The sequence below is a fragment of the Lycium barbarum genome, chromosome 6 (assembly GCF_019175385.1).
Source record: "Lycium barbarum isolate Lr01 chromosome 6, ASM1917538v2, whole genome shotgun sequence".
In the NCBI taxonomy this organism is placed as follows: domain Eukaryota; kingdom Viridiplantae; phylum Streptophyta; class Magnoliopsida; order Solanales; family Solanaceae; genus Lycium; species Lycium barbarum.
Genome location: NC_083342.1, coordinates 295,842 through 312,751, shown reverse-complemented (window position 1 = coordinate 312,751; position 16,910 = coordinate 295,842). Strand labels below are relative to the sequence as shown.

The window sequence follows — 16,910 nt, the reverse complement described above, 5'->3', positions numbered from 1 at the left end:
GGGAATGGAAATTTTAAGGGAAGATCATGGTATGATTATCAGTCAGAAAAAGTATACCTTGGACCTCCTGGATGAATTTGATGTTTCCCACCTTGCCTCTGTCTCTTCTCCAATGGATCCATCAGCAAAACTATCTGCAACAACAGGAGAAATATTATCAGATCCCACCATCTATAGACATCTTGTTGGAAAATTAAATTATTTGACTCATACTAGGCCGGATTTATCTTTTGCTGTTTTGACACTGAGTCAATTTATGCAAACGCCTACTATGAATCATTTTAATGCTGGATTGCGAGTGTTACGTTACCTTAAGAAGTACCCCTGTCATGGGATTCTTCTCAATGCTTCACCGACATTTTCTTTATCTGCCTTTTGTGACGCCGATTGGGCGACTTGCCGTGACACTCGTCGTTCTGTAAGTGGGTTCTTCATTAGCTTGGGTGGATCACCTATTTCTTGGAAATCCAAGAAACAAGCTTCCGTCTCTTTATCCTCCGCCGAAGCTGAATACCGCTCTATGCGGCGATTGGCTGCGGAATTGACCTGGATGACTTGTTTGCTCTCAGATCTGTCGATTTCTTCTCTGATTCCGGTGCCTGTACATTCTGACAGCAAGGCGGCTATCGACATTGCTCGGAATCCCGTGTTTCATGAAAGAACGAAACACGTTGAACTAGATTGCCATTTTGTCCGGCAACAGTATCTCTCCGGCTTGATCTCACTTTCTTTTGTGCCATCAAAGAGCCAACTTGCCGATATTTTTACAAAATCTCTTGCTGGCCCATCTCATCATCATCTTCTTCGCAAGTTGGGAGTCACTACGATCCCCTCCAACTTGAAGGGGGGTGTAGGAATTAATGGAGAAAACGATGATGATGAACAGAGAAGACATCGATGATGATGTCGATGATGAAGAACATCGATGATGTCGATGATGAAGAACAGCCGTGTTCAAAAGAAAATTAATGGGCTGCTGTGATATGAAATGGGCTGCTACAATTAATGGGCTGATGTAGTGATTTGGTGTATTGGGTTGTTTAAACTATGGGCTCAACATTCAGCAGACCAAAGATATGGCCCAATACCTTGATAAATAAATATTACCCATGTAATAAATTAATCTTGTTGAACAAGAACAAGTCACTATCAAATTTACATAGAAAGGAATCAAAGTTAGTTAAGATGTAGCCAATAGGACTTAGACAAAATTGTATAGGAATTAAACTTTACTTTTATTCTTATTTAGGATACATGTACAAATAGATGCCCCTTCTTTTGAGGAAGACACACAGAAATTTCAAATCATCTTCCATTACATTTTGTACATTAAGCAGTGGTATTGCAATTGCTTGTGGAAATTAAAGAAAACAGCTGTGAATTTACTAAAAAATTAAACGATAATTAATTTCCGCCATTTACTAGTTTTAAAACTAATTTTGATCAGTTGTTACATGCCTCTCCACTGCCTCATCCATAAATTTTAAATTTCCTTTTAATACTTACGATACTTAAAAAACTTCTAATTCATTTCAATCTTGTATTATAGAGAGGCACGTGTTACATAGCTAAGGGATACCTCAACCATACCAAAGAAGAAATTGAAAATCGCTTACAATAAGAACAATGATATATCAAGCTGTACCATATCATCAAAATATTTCACAAATTTATGTGTTTGGGTACATAGATATACATCATACGAATATTTTGGATATATATCGTACGTCACTCCATCGATTGCCTAAATCTTTAACTTTTCTTTATAATTAAAAGGAAAACGTTTAAAGATACTCTTAACGTTTGTGATTTATTTCATATTTCCCTTATATTTATACTTCGACTTACTCATTGTTATTTTTTGTCTCAAGTATACCCCTCACTAATAAAGGAGTATGAGTCTGTTTGGATGGGCTTATGCCTTATAAGCTGTTTTTAACTTATAAGCTGCTTTAGATAAGCGAAGTCAAATGAGTCCAATTATTTTTTTGAGCTTATTTTAAGCACAAAATGACTTTAAGCTAGCCAACCAAACACTCAAAAAAGCTGAAAACAGCTAAGCAACTTATAAGCCAATCCAAACGGGCTCTATATTTGGATCTTTTTCAATTGTTAAGGAGGACTAATTCAATTATATTGTTCAAATACATACTTCAAATTATAACTGAGAGCAAATTACCAATCTGATAGTACTTTATGAGTATATTTGGTGTTCTGTTTATTTACATGGCTCTACCGCGAGAAATGTCATACCAAGCTGGAAAATAGTTATACGGACATGCTAATATTATATATTTAGTAATATACATGAGATGAACTTAACTTGCCAATGGTAAAACTGGGTTGAAAGTAGTGAGGATGTTCTTATTTTATTGGAGGGGTTTGAATTAGCCTCTACCACCCATATCTCTTAAGAGATATATCAAACAAAAAAAAGATTGACAATTTATCTTTTCTAACTTATCGCTCCAATACAAAAAATGCTTGTGTTGGACTTTTGTAAATTGAAAAGTAAACAAAGGGCAAATATAAGACAAACAAAATACTTCAGGGGTAAATTATAACATACTCCCTTATTAAGATGTATCCAAATAAAGCAGAACGAAAATAAGATTAATCCGACTAAATTTGGAATTGAGAAGTTTGTATTGATGCCATCCCAAGCCTCCCAGGTTTATGCAATTTGAAAATAGTATGGCAAATGTATTTATTTAATGAAATACTTTCAAGAGTATGTCTCTTTCATACTTTTATTTTTCCTTTTTCCCATCCCTTTTGCTTTGCACGTTGAATGAGAAGCTTTGTCTCAATTTCAGAACGATCTTTTTACCCAAAAAATAGTTGAATTTTAAATTATTGCAGTTATATACATTTAATAATCACATCTTATCCAACAAAGAACATCCACAGATACAAATGATTAATTAGTACATAACTATAATACAATACTTAGGAGAAGAAAAACAATCAAACTGTTGAAAAAACTAAACTAAATTGCAATTAATCATTCTTGATTATTTATTCAATTTCTGAGCTCTATTAATCTCTACAACGATTCTGATGATTTTCACCTATTTCATTTTCCACGTTACTAATAATATATGGAGATAAATTCAAGTACTTGTCTCCCTCTAATTCAGCCCTCAAATCTCTCCACCTTGCACGACAAAGCACACAACTAATTGATCTTCTTCTACTACTTCTCTTCCATGCCATTATACATTCTTCATGAATAGGGTTTCTACATGTAACACAAGCTGCTATTTTTTCTTCTTCATTCATCTCTTCCAAACACACCGGACATGACGTCCCATTTTCAACCTGTCAGAAAAGTACTGAGACGTGAAATTGACTCTCCTTAAAGAAATATCAATAAACTCGTACGTATATATGTTTTTTCGACAAATACAGACAAATATTTTTAGGATATTACAGATTTTTTCATTGCCACTTGTTCGTTGGGATTTTCTGGATTCATAGAACAAAGATCAGCCATTATAAAATATAACCTTTATTTAAAGGTCCGGTCATGCCCTAAGTTACAGTCAAAGTCTACACATATACGTAATGCTACTATATATTTATAAGTTTAAGTTATATATATTATCAGTATAAAAATAATTTACACGATCATGTCATCCAAAAGATATTTACAGATAAACCTCCTTAAAATTTGAGGCTCAGTAATTAATCTTCAATATAAGTCAGATATATTATATTACCCACTACAATAATCGATAAAGGTGGCATGATAGTTCTTTACAGCGATAATAGAGGATAAGTTATATACTACGTTGGTGTAATTTTCTTTTACAATATTAGGTTACCTTTACCGTAGCAACTAGCAAGTAACTTGCCTAATTTTCAAGATTATGAGTCCCATATTCTGTGGAGGCTTACCTGTCGATATCATTTTGGTGACTTGACGGTGATATGTATATAACTTAAACTCATTCATATAATAATAAGATATAGATTTATATAAATATATCTGTGTATCTATGTATTCTAAACTAAAAGCTTTGGTGGAGAGTTTATTTTTATGCTTATAAAAATAAGGGCTTTGCCCACTGATATTAGAAATTAGTCTAACCTTTATTGTTACAGGCGAAGTCCTCTGCGGTTGTTGAGAAAACAACTGGTGAAACATTTCACGTACTTTTTGAGTTGCTAATGCTTCTGTCGATATGGGTAAGTTGAGAAGACGTTGAAGCTGACATGGCCGAAGACTCCGTCGATAGAGACACGTGTCATCAATCGATACACCCAATACCCTAATAATTAAGCAACAAATAATATGTATAGGCATGAATTGACACTCTTCAAAATTAAAAAAAATTTAACTTATGTGTCTTAACCTGTTATAGCAGATAATAAGTTTTATTTTCATGTTACTAACTATTATCAATTATTATCTTTTAGGTTACCTGATAATATTAGAAAAATTTACAATGTCAATATATAGAAGTTAGACTCAATTTTTAATATTCCATAAATAGAATGATCAAAATGGTCTCACCTAATAAGCACAAATAATATATGTTTGCATGGGGTGCTACGATCAGGGCAGCTGCATGAAGGGGTGGTGGAGAGAGTCACAGTGTAGACATTACACGTGGCACCTAAGACGAAAAAAGTGGCGTCGCAACGGTGGAGGAGGCGGAGGTGGTGGCTGAGGGCTCGGAATATTCTGTCGGCGAGGGGTTGAGTTGGCGTTAGACGGCGGCGAGGACGATGGTGGTGGTCGGAAGAACTAGAGCCCACGGATTCCATATATTTTTCTTGGAAATTAATTAAGGATAAGGTAGTTAGTATGAAGGAAGAAAAATTAGTAGGTGTTTTGGCATATTATAGTAACTGTAGAAAGAGGGGATGGATTATGTTTTAAGGGAAAGTGTATGGAGGAGATTCTTTGTAGAGTATGAAGGGATACGTGAGGGATAATTTAAGGTTTAGCATCAAATTAAAGGATACCTTTGACTTGGTCTTTTCTATATAATTCTTAACCTCAAGGCACGTCATATGGAAGTCCAAATTTTGAGATAAAAACATTTTCCCTCCCGTTCCAACGGAACACATAGTTTAAAAACATGGCGACTTTTAAAAGTTGTGGTCTAAAACAAGTCATAAATATTTATATGACTATAAATCATTTCCTTAAGAGTAAAATGTGAAATATGAAGTTAAATTGTTTATATGACTTTTGTAAGACACTAAAAAGAAAAGCATAACGTATAAATTGAGCTAAAGGAGTGACTTGTACTGTCCGGTCATGTACATGAAATTAAAAGTAGAGGGTTTAGATAGATGAATAGTGTGGCGAGGTAATCTAATATTTACGGAATATTTTTTCTATTTAAATTGTAAAAAGTCATGTTCACCAATTTCCTCTTAAAAGAAGCTATCAATTTTCTACATCAACACGACACAAACAAAAGCAAAAAGAGCAAATGGATATGTGAAAGGCAGAACCTTCAATGTACGACTGTAGCAATTACTGATAAATTGGGCTACTTGTTGAGTCCTGCATAGGTATTGGGCTCAAGTCTGGTTGAACTGATATGGGTCTGACAAGCCCATATTCATAATAGATAGGATAGGAAAATTTACCTGCCATAGCTATCTCTAAGACTTATTTACGAATAATAACTACCTTATTTTTTATTTAATTTTTATAGCTTTATTTTTTTAAAATTATATTTCATAACTGGTCCAGTAACTTTTGAAATACATGTACCTCTCTATCCTCCCTCACTACACATTTAAGATTTTTTATCTTCTCCAAACTCTAAAAAAAAATCTCTCTCCTCTTCCCCTCACTGCCGCCTCTCTCCCTCCCTTTCTCTATCTCCAGCCTCTATTCTCCTTCCCCTCACGTACCCCTCCCTCCCTTCTCTATCTACACCACCCACGCCGCCGTCACCACCACCACTATAACTACCATCTCCATCTCCAAACTCGAAAAAAACCTTAAGCTTCTAGTTCTTCATATCTGAACTCCATATGCTTCAGGTATTAATGTTAACAAAATGCCAATCCCAATAAAGTGTAAAATACAGGTTTTACAATAACCCCGACGCATAGTATATCAGATTTATACAGCAAAATTGGTGAATCTTAGAAGTGTTTTAATTGTGGAAAAACCTACAACAAATTTCAGATTAACTTTGTTTATTCAAGTCTCTTTGTTGGCATGTGATGTGAAGCTAGTAATAAGTAATTATCCGAGCAGCATGTTAGAAAAAGGACACTGCAATGCACATAAAAACTCGTAGCTTTTAGAAGTATCAAGGTACAGTTGTGGTGGTTGTAAATTTTTTTTTGTTATAGTGAATTTTTTTGTATTCGCTTTGTATTTCGAAGGAGAAAATATATATTCATCATTTTTTTAGTGTATTTCAATGTACTGTTTCAGTATATTTCAGTGTACTGTTTCAATATATTTCAATGTATTTCTAATTTACGAAATAGTTTCTGATACATTTCATTGTATTCCATTGTATATACGCATACTACAATTTTATATTTCTTAAATAGTCAATCATATTTGATTGTATTCCAGTGTATATTTTTCTATATTTGGAAGTGTTTCTAAAAGTCTAGAATGGAGTAATTTGAAGAGAGAAACGTGGGTTGTTATGGAACTTCAGCCGTTATGCGTGATGCATGGTTGATTTAATTTGACTTACCATTTAAAATGAAAGAAGAGAATATGTTCCATAAATACAACCTATTTTTACTCTGCCAAATTTTGTATTTTCGTGTATTTAAAAAACGCAAAATACAACCGAATACAATAAAAACCAACAAAAAACTTTTGAATGGAGTAATTTTGATAGAGAGACGTTAGCTGTAATGGAACCTCATGAGGTTTGCGTGAATCATGGAACCATTAACACAAATTACCATATGATTTGAAAAAGATTTTTATTGCCATAAATATAGCCTTTTTTTTATTCAACAGTCGCGCTGTATTTCGTTGTATTTCACTGTATTTAAAAAACGCGAGATACAACTGAAATACAGCCAAAAGCAGCTACGAACTGTAAGTCTTCAACTTATAGCTATAACTTGTTAGAAGCTGTTAAAAGGTAGTTATTTGTGTAAGTTTTACTAATAGATATCCCTCCAGAATTTACATTTTTTATGCGGATTTCCCTCCAAAGGCACTGTTCTTTAATTTTTGTCCCTCAAATTGTCGGTCTTTAATTTTTTCCCTTCGCCTAATACCGTGAGGTTTGGGGTTCGGACTCCGGCTCAGTAAAAAAAAAAATCTCAAGGCAGAGTTTCGTAGCAAAATTAGGCCTATTCGACCAAAAGTTAGGCCTTAAGACAGAGTTTTGCAAAATTCCAACTGAGTAATTTTTTTTTTTGTTTTTTTGTTGCCTTAATGCAAATCTCTACCTTAAGGTATAAGGTAGAGTTTTGCCTTGTGCCTGAAGGCAAACTTTACCTTAGGTAGAGTTTGCAATCAAACTCTCCCTGGCCAGGCTGAGTTTGAGTCAAATTCTAAGTGATCAGATAGAATTTGACTGCAAACTCTACTTAAACTCTGTCTAAAGGTAGCAAAACTCTGCCTTGCGAATTCAAACTCTACCTTGTGATTTGTTTTTTTAAAAAATATTTGACTAAGCGGGGGGTTTCGAACCAAGGGGTTTTAGCGAAGGGCAAAAATTAAAGACCACTCCCTATCAAAGGCAATCGTGCAAATTTCCTTAGAATTTATGTGGGGTGTCCTTAAGAAGGATTTAACTTTTGACCCGTTAAGAAAAGTTGTGCAAATATATATATTCGTCAGAATTGCTCCTCATCTTCCTTCAGAAGAAAAGTGAAGATTCATTGCTTATCTGTGATTATTTTGGATGGGTTTGGTTGAAGAACACCTTGTTTGTTTTTATTGAGCTTGATATATATGAAGATAAAGTGGACCTATTAATTTTGAAGGTTTGAGTTGCATTTGACAATTGAAAATTATTGAGATTGGTATTAGAAGATTGGATATCAAATTTGGAGTTGTTTTAGAACAGTTTAGATCAATTTTGAACCAATGGCATTTTGTTGAAATTACTACACAATAAGTTACGGTGATCGTCAGTATTTATGTCTTGATGAACTGTCATAATTTCAGCCATAAATATTTAAAAAAATGGGTAATCGCCAAATCCCGATAATCATTGTAACATATAGTGTTAGTGACGAGAAAAGTTCTCTTTCTTATAAACTTTATGTTTAATTGAAGTGCATCACATAAACGTGAAGGAATAAAATTTCAAACTTGCTTTTATTCTTCAAATAATTTGCGGATATTTTGTCTCTTTGTTCTTTAAAGAGTTGCAAATTTGCAACAAAAATGATGTAAATGTGGCCCTTTTAATTAAGACTTTCAGAGTAATGATTACTGCTGATATGTCAGATCCACCAATTCAACCAAAATGATAATGTGAAACAGTCCAAAGAAAACAGGCTGTATAAATTTGGACTCCTGTTTTTCTTTGCTTTCATTTTTTTATTTTGTTATTTAACCCCTTAACATAAATAGCAAGGAATAGTAGAATAAAACCTAAATAGATACTCCTATTATTTACTCAATTTTTTTTATTTAACCCCTTAACATAAATAGCAAGGAATAGTAGAATAAAACCTAAATAGATACTCCTATTATTTACTCAAATTGGGAAAAAACTATATATCTTTATCATTGTTTTAAAAGGCAGTGTTAGGACTCGCCCCGGGGCTCGCCTCGGGGCAGGGCAGTGGCAAAATGCCCTAGGGCTAACGTGCGGGGCTTAGTTCCTATGAGGCTTACGCCCTAAGCGTCCAACCGTACGCCCTAAACACGCCTAACGCCCAACGCCCAGGGCTCGCCTAACAGTTCTTACACAAATTATATTTTAAATTCCTTAATTAAAATCATTCACCCTCATAATTGTTTAACAAAATAATGATACTTAATAGTTTTTCATCTATAGAAATAGAAGATTGGTTGTAACTCATATAACAAGTCGTAGTATTGGATATTTACTATTTGAGAACGTCATGAGGGTGAATATCACTTAATTTAAAAAAAAAAAAAACACATAGCGGAATTGTACATTTTCACTTGTCATTGGTCATAAGTCCTATGTATCAGAATTATCATATAATTTTATTTTTTGTTCATGAAGAAGTTATGTTTTAATTGTAATATTGATAAATTTTATTGATTATTTGCTTATAGGGAGATAAAATGAATAGTATGATAGTAATAGTGTTTTAAGAAACTATATTTTTTTCCGTGTTTGAAAGTTAAAATGTTAGAATTGATTTGCATTTCATAATAGCTTTTATTTCATTGTATTGTTTATACTTGTAAAATTATGTTATATATAATTACAAGTTATAAGCGGTGTATAATGGATTGCTTTGATCATTTTTTTGTGAGGATCAACGCGCGCGCGCACACACATGCGCACGCGCGCGCGCACGCACACACATGCGCACGCGCGCGCGCGCGCGCGCACACACACACACACACACATATATATATATATATATATATATATATATATATATATATACAATTTTCTTTTATTTTTTATGTAATTTTACCTATTTAAAAATATTTATTGTAATTATATTATTTTAAGAAATACTAAAAATTAAATATCCATAGGGCTTACGCCCCGTGCCTCGAGGCTTACGCCTCGTTGAGGCGTATGTAAAACGCCCCGCCTTACACCCCCGCCTTTTAAAACACTGATCTTTATTTGAAAAAAGATTCCAAAGTAATTTGTCAGTAGTCACTATCATTCACTTTTACAAAACATCAGTAATATTCATGCACCTCTCTTTTCTGCCAAGTGATAAAGCAAGCAATCTTCTCAAACTAAAAAGGCAAAGATAACTTGGGATTTTACCTTTTGGTAAGTATTAAAAGGTCTCGTTTTCCCTTAAATTTTATATTCAGTTAAATATAATCATATACTTATAAAAAATAACACGGAAGAAGTACTGCATTTAAATTCTCTCTCTTAAAACTAGGCCTGCTTATCAGGCGTATAACTACGCTTAACGGTTATCGACTTTTAAAATTACTAATCCGCTAGCCAACCGATAAGATATCGGTTGGTTTGGTATCGGGTTAGCAATTATCGGACGGTTATCGGGCGGTGTATCGGTTAAATTACGTAATTGTTTTTTTTTTTTTTTTGGCCTTGAAAGACAAACATTTTATTCATAATTTAACAACTAGGAAGTCAATTAAGCCTCATAGCCACAGGGCAGGACTTAACAGTTAAGAATTCACAAGTTTAATCTCAACCCTTCCGATGGTGATCACTTCACCACCTTTCTCTGGAACCACAATTATTGCAATAGTAACTTCCAACACAAAATAATAATAATAATAATAATAATAATAATAATTTATGGTTAATGGATAATAATAATAATAATAATAATAATAATTTATGGTTAATGGAAGAGTTTACCGAAGATAATTACTGATGGTTCAGACTTTTCACTTTAGTTCTTTAGCTTTAGATTTTAGTGTTTTAGGTTTACAATACATATTTTATATGTTTAGGGGTAAAAATATAAATATGATAAATTCTTAACGGGTTAACGGGTTTGCTCAATAAGAAAATTATGTAATCCGCCCCCGCACCGATAAGCCGTTAACTACAAAATTTTAATCCATTCCCCAACCGCTAATCCGATAGCCCACTACTAATAAGCCAATAAGCCAATTTTATGATTGAGTTATCGGTGGCGATTCGGTTTTGAACGGCCCTACTTAAAACTGTATGTCTTGAAAATTTTTGGTAGGAAATATTTTTCCTTTAATAAACCTTAAGTTGCTCGAATTCGATTAGTAAGGATGTCAAAGCAGGTAGCCCAACCCCAACCCCCAAAACACAAACCGCAAATTCCAAAACCGAGACCTTTTACTAAAAATGATGAGATCTTATCAACCGTGACACACAACACGTGATGAACAGTGGCGGATCCAGGATTTTCGCTCAGGGTGTTCGGAAAAATAACTGGACCTAAATATACACTGTAATATATGTTCAGGGTGTTCAAAAGTTAATATATGTACATGAATACAGAAAATTTACCCTAAATATACACTGTAATTTTTATCCAGGGTGTTCGGGTGAACACCCTGACCTCTTAGTGCATCCGCCCCTGGTGATGAAAGGCCACATTTGCAAAGAAAAGGAACAAATGAGAGACAAATAAAAAGAGTGGAATAATATTATTAAATGGTTTCTTTAGCCCCCACGGACAAATATTGAAAAAGGACTAAGAATTTATGTACGTACATATACCCCAACAACAACCATAATGACAATAATTAACAATAATGATAGTAGTTGAGAGAAATTAATACTATTTCAGATGCTACACTTGTAATTCAGCAGTAGAGACGGCTCAAAACAGCTTGAAATCGTTTCTTCATTGTCAGGATATAACCATCCATCCATCAAATCATCAACATACAAGAATTCACTTTTTAGTTGGTCTAACGAGTCATCAATTCCGAGTTTTGGCAGCTCAATAATTTGGGACAATTCATCTGATGTCGTCCCCAAATCTGATGTTGATGAAGAGGGAGATGAAGGTGATAAAGAATCGAACTTTTTCATAGAAGCTGCTTTTGTTGCAGCTGCTTGAATGTCACGAGGGTTTTGTGACACTGGTCTTGGAAGACAACTTGCTAGTTCGGGAAAGTTGAGGATTGCAGCATCGCCTGTTTTCATATGAGAGAGTCTCACAGTTCAATATATGAATTCAGATTTATAGCTATTTAGTACTATTTTTGATGTGTTTTGACTCGCGAAGAGAATCGAACTCGCACCTGAATGGTGTAATGAATACATAATTAAATATAGAAAAAAAAGTTCAAATTTGCCTATATTAGTGTACCATCCAAAATTGTTTAATTTTTTGTTTCATTATACTTTTGGTTCATATATATTCTTGTTGTTAATAAATCATCTCGTGTTTCTACTTGATATTAATAGAGCTCCATTCTGAATGAGTTGAGTTCCACATATTCAAATTTTTTTAGAAAAAAGGTCTAAATTTAAGCTTCAACGTTTGACTAGCTATAATTTAAAATCACCCTAATGTTTGAGCTTCGTAAGAGGTCAAGGGTAAATAAAAAAAGACCTTTTCTTAACAACAAGGTATATAATATTAGATTAAAAGTTTAATGGATGATAAAATTATCCAATTTCGAATGATAGAGGGGCCTCAATTCACTCTAGTAAATAAGATTTTCTCCATTTCGATGTATATTACCTAGTTTGACTTGACATATGATTTAAGTTAAAGAGTGAGACTATAATACATGTATGTGACTGTAATTTTTTTTTTATTAAGAATAAAATGAGACTCACATAAAGTGAAATAGAGAAGTATGTTATTTTAACAATTTAAATGTGTAGATGATAATACCTTTGATGGATAAAGCAGCAACATCATGAGCTCGAGCCGCCATTTCTGGAGTAGGGAAAGTACCAAGCCAAATACGAGATTTTTTACGAGGTTCACGAATTTCTGATACCCATTTCCCCCAATTCCTCATACGTACACCTCTATATATTGGGCTTCGATTTCTTTTGATCTTCTTTTCTTCCATTTTTTTAACAATACCAAATTAGTACTGTTTATGGAATGCAGGATGAAAGAAAAACATAAATTATTCATAGAAGAACCAGTAATACTTACTTATAATGGAAGGCTTGGGGGTGGAGGAGTGGGGTTACGAAGGGGACCCATGCATGGAAAAAATAGCTTACTTTACTAGACCACATTAATTTCAACTTTTTTTTTTTATTTTTTTTTATTTTTAATTTCAACTTTTTAACTTGGTACTGCATGGTTTTTATTTCACCAACGTGATCCCCGTGCATTTCACCCAGTGAGGGAGCGAGTCCGGAACCATAATACCCCTAGAAAAAATATTTTGAACCAAAATATTCCAATAAAAAAAAAGTTACAGAAGTATCTATAGCGCAGTAAATTACTGTGCTATAGTGTCCACAGGGACGTGATATAGCGCAGTAAATTCATGCGCTATAGGGCTTTGTTTTTTTTTTTTCCAGTCCTTTTAGTTAACCCTTCTTCCATTACACTTTTTAACGTATTTTGACCATAGATTAATCATGCTTCGCGACCCCGAAACATCAATATTTTATATAGAACCCTACTTATTTTTGTGCGATTAATAAGGTAGGATCAATACATCAAGGATACGCAGAAGTTCGGATGGCCGTTTTAGTGGATGAAAAGTGCTCGAACGCCATTTTCGTTTGAAGGTTCGGCGACATTATTTTGAAGTTCTTTGCGAATACTTAAACTTGTTAATCAATAATTAATCAAAAGTTTCTCAAAATGACAGCATTCATACAAAAAAAAATAAACTTAATTAAATTGCACCATTCATTCATAACCTTGAGTAGATGAAAATACTTAACATACTAATATTCTTCAAAATAACAGCATAAAATACAATCATCAAAGTAAGAAAAAATCTTAAAAAATATTCATCAATCAATGCCCTTGAGTTGATCTTCCCCCACCACCGCTAGACGTGCCACTACCACTAGAGGTACTTCCACCACGAAAGTTTCCTCCACCACGAGAGGTACTTCCATCGCGAGATGTAGTTTGACCACCATGTCGTAAGGGACACTTGCGCTTATCATGACCAACATAATTGCAAAATGAGCATTTTCGAGTGTATCTCCCTGGTGGAACATCCATTTCATTATGAATACGCGAGTATGCACTCTTTCTGAATTTACGGATAAATGTCCATCTGCAGCTCAATTGGTAAGAGGCGATTCCCTTTGGGGAATGTAAAAGAGCCAGAGGTTCCGGGTTCGATACCCCGTAGCGCTGCAGCGTGAAGAGGGATAATGGGGCAAGCCCCTGTGCGGACTGGCTGTACCCTGGCATAGACAATACCTTGAGTAGTGGGACCCAAAGGGGATCGTCACACAACCAGTGGAAGGCTTCCTCATTTGCCCGCCTAATAATGTCCATCTGCAGGTTAAACATTTTCTCCTGATGCTCTGTTGCAGCCGCCCACTTCCAATTGCAAAGTGTTGGGGTTCGATATGCCTTTTGGATGTTTGCCTTCAAATGCCTTAAACAATAACGATGGTAGGAAAAAGGTGGCTGCCACCCCTGCAAATTGAACATATTGTGCAATATGCCAGCATTTCTGTCTGATATCACACAGATTCCCATGCGATCCTTAATAACGTGTTGCCTTAAGTAGTCCAAAAACATACCCCACGTACTAATGCTCTCATTAGCTGCAATTGCAAAAGCTAGAGGGAATATAGCTCCATTTGCATCCATTCCAACTGCTATTAGCAGCTTTATGTCATACTTCCCATACACATGTGTTCCATCTATTGATATTACAGGCCGACAATGAGCAAAACCATCAATGCATGGTTTGAATGCCCAAAACACAAAATCAAAAATATTACCGGGCACACCAGGTTTCGATTTGAGCTTCCATTCAACAACAGTGCCATGATTGAAATGTTATAGAGCCGCCATGTATCTCGACAACTTCTTAAAAGAGCCCTCCCAATTGCCGTAGACTATCTCATGTGCACGCCTACGCCCAAGATACGCCTTCCTCCTAGTAACAGTTTTGCTATATACTTTCATGACAGCTATAATACAATCTTTAATAGGGAACCTGAAAAGGTTAAAATATCAGCATATAACAACGACGAACATTATATTAACACCAAAAATAAAATAAACTTAGGCGAAGGGGATACCTTGGGTTTTTTTCAATGTCGGCAACTAATACACGCGCAATCAAATTAGTATCTAGATTGCAATGATCATCTGGGAGGTCACCCATATCACAAGTGTGCTTTGTGTAGAACTTTGAAATAGTCCACATCTTTTCAGCAGTTTCCTTACCACGAAGTATCCATTCGCAGCCTTGATATTTTCGCTTACAGACCAATCTCCAAACTTTTCGTGTGGAATCGTCAACTTTAAACTCCCTCATCCCCTGGATGTAATAAATCTTAACAGCCCTTTGCAATGATTTTTTTGAGCTAAAAATCATCCCTTTTTCAATATGAACCTTATGTTTTAAGAGATCCACTGGCTCTTTCCACAAACTTCGCCGAATATGATCATCATCCCTAGTAAAGACAAAGGCATCTGAGCGATCTTGAAGATGATCAAGATAGGGGATCTCATCGGATTGCCACTGAATCGGCGTCGACTCTTGCTGTTGAAATTGGCTTTGCGGCTGAACCGGAGTCGACTCTTGCTGTTCAAATGGTTGCTGTGAATTCAGTTCCTCCTCGTGTGCCGGACTGTCCATCATGTCTTGCAACAATTCTAATTAATGTTGAGAATTAATTCCAACCTCAATCTCATCGTCACTTTCCTCCGCATTAGGTATTTTCTCACTATCGCTGGGTGATATCACTATATAATTCGGATAATCCGGACCATCCATAGCAGGCCTTTGCCTATAATTTGGTGCAACCACCACATTATCCCTACATTATAAATTAGGATGTTTTAACTACTTGTGACATCTCGTAAACTTGAACTAGGTGTGAATATGTAAAAAAAATAAAAAAAAAATAAAAATCTAGTGTTAAGATTATATTTTATCTATATGAATCCATTCTTGATGAATTCGGGTGGAGGATGGTCGTTTTGAAGTCAAACCAACTAGTGAAGTTCTTGAGGGCTCTTAAATTCGCCTAAGTTTTAGTAGGTCTGTCTTCTGGGCGATTTTCGTGAAAATGTGTTAAGAATTTGGAAAAACTTCCTCAATGAAAGTTGTAGGGATTTGAAATAGATTTCCAACGGTATATTATGGGGGTCAAACGGACATCTGTGCAAAGAGTTATGCCCGTTTTACTAACGCCTATCCGCACTGGAAATTTGGTCTGCGTTACGGACCGTCCCTTGGGGCCGTAACGTCCCAAAAATTTCCAGAACCTCACTGGAAATTTGGCAAGTGTTACGCTCCAAGTTACGGGCCGTAACACGAGTTACGGACCGTCCCTTGGGGGCGTAACACAGTGAAAACAGTACGTTCTCAGACGATTCTGACTTTGGGAGGCCATAACCCCATTATTTATTGGGAATTTGGGAAAACTCAAAGAATGAAAGTTGTAGATAATTGAAATACCTTTCCAACCATAGGTCGTGTGCCTCCATGTGACATCGGGATAAGGAGATATGGATGTTTTAAGACAGAAAGGTCAAGTTGTTGGCTCAACCCAATTCAAAACCGGGTCAGGCCCATTTCCCTTGGTATTTAAGGGAAATGTTCAGCCCTAGCAGCCACATTTCCCCTACCAAAGGTTCAGAATTTTTAGAAAGAGAGAGAGAGGATATTTAGAGAGAGAAAGTGGAGAATCGATCAAGTTCAAGGCCCCGAATCCCGAGGCTCGTGAAGGATAAAGTGTAGAACAAGTTGTTGCCGTCGTTCTAAGCTAAAAATTGAACTTGGGGGAGGTTGTTTTCGTGGTGGCTGCCCATATAAGGTATGTCTAAGATTTTAATGATGTTTTTATCCTTATCATTGATAGATTTGACGAGTTAGAATAGAGAAAATGACATTGAAAGTTCGGTTATAATTTGTGGATATCAAATGATTTGTGGGCTGTTTTGGTATGATTAAATGGATAGTATTGGTTGGATATTGATATAAAATATTGTTGTTGACGTTGTTGATAAGTTGTGGTTCTTGAAAGTGGGAGAATAAGGTGTATGAAGATATTGTATACAAAGTGTATACCGGGCTGCTTTGTGTCGATATTTGGGGGCTGTTTTAGATGATTTTCGTGATTGTTTTGTGACAATATTTTGTTATTGTTATACTATGGATATACGGAAATAAAGAAGTGTATACA

At 35.1% G+C, this 16,910-nt stretch overlaps 2 protein-coding genes across 2 annotated transcripts; both read right to left on the bottom strand.

Annotated features, from left to right (window-relative positions):
- Positions 1–2,838: 2,838 nt before the first annotated feature.
- Positions 2,839–4,853, bottom strand: LOC132599423 (uncharacterized). Its single transcript, XM_060312796.1, has 3 exons — positions 4,520–4,853; positions 4,094–4,274; positions 2,839–3,321 (listed from the first exon to the last, which is right to left on the bottom strand). Exons 1-3 carry the CDS (start codon positions 4,771–4,773, stop codon positions 3,040–3,042), a joined length of 717 nt encoding a protein of 238 aa, XP_060168779.1. The 5' UTR covers positions 4,774–4,853; the 3' UTR covers positions 2,839–3,039.
- Positions 4,854–11,214: 6,361 nt separating this feature from the next.
- On the bottom strand, positions 11,215–12,697 carry LOC132599422 (dehydration-responsive element-binding protein 3-like). The gene is made up of 2 exons (XM_060312795.1): positions 12,445–12,697; positions 11,215–11,734 (listed from the first exon to the last, which is right to left on the bottom strand). Exons 1-2 carry the CDS (start codon positions 12,626–12,628, stop codon positions 11,379–11,381), a joined length of 540 nt encoding a protein of 179 aa, XP_060168778.1. The 5' UTR covers positions 12,629–12,697; the 3' UTR covers positions 11,215–11,378.
- Between the last annotated feature and the right edge of the window lie 4,213 nt (positions 12,698–16,910).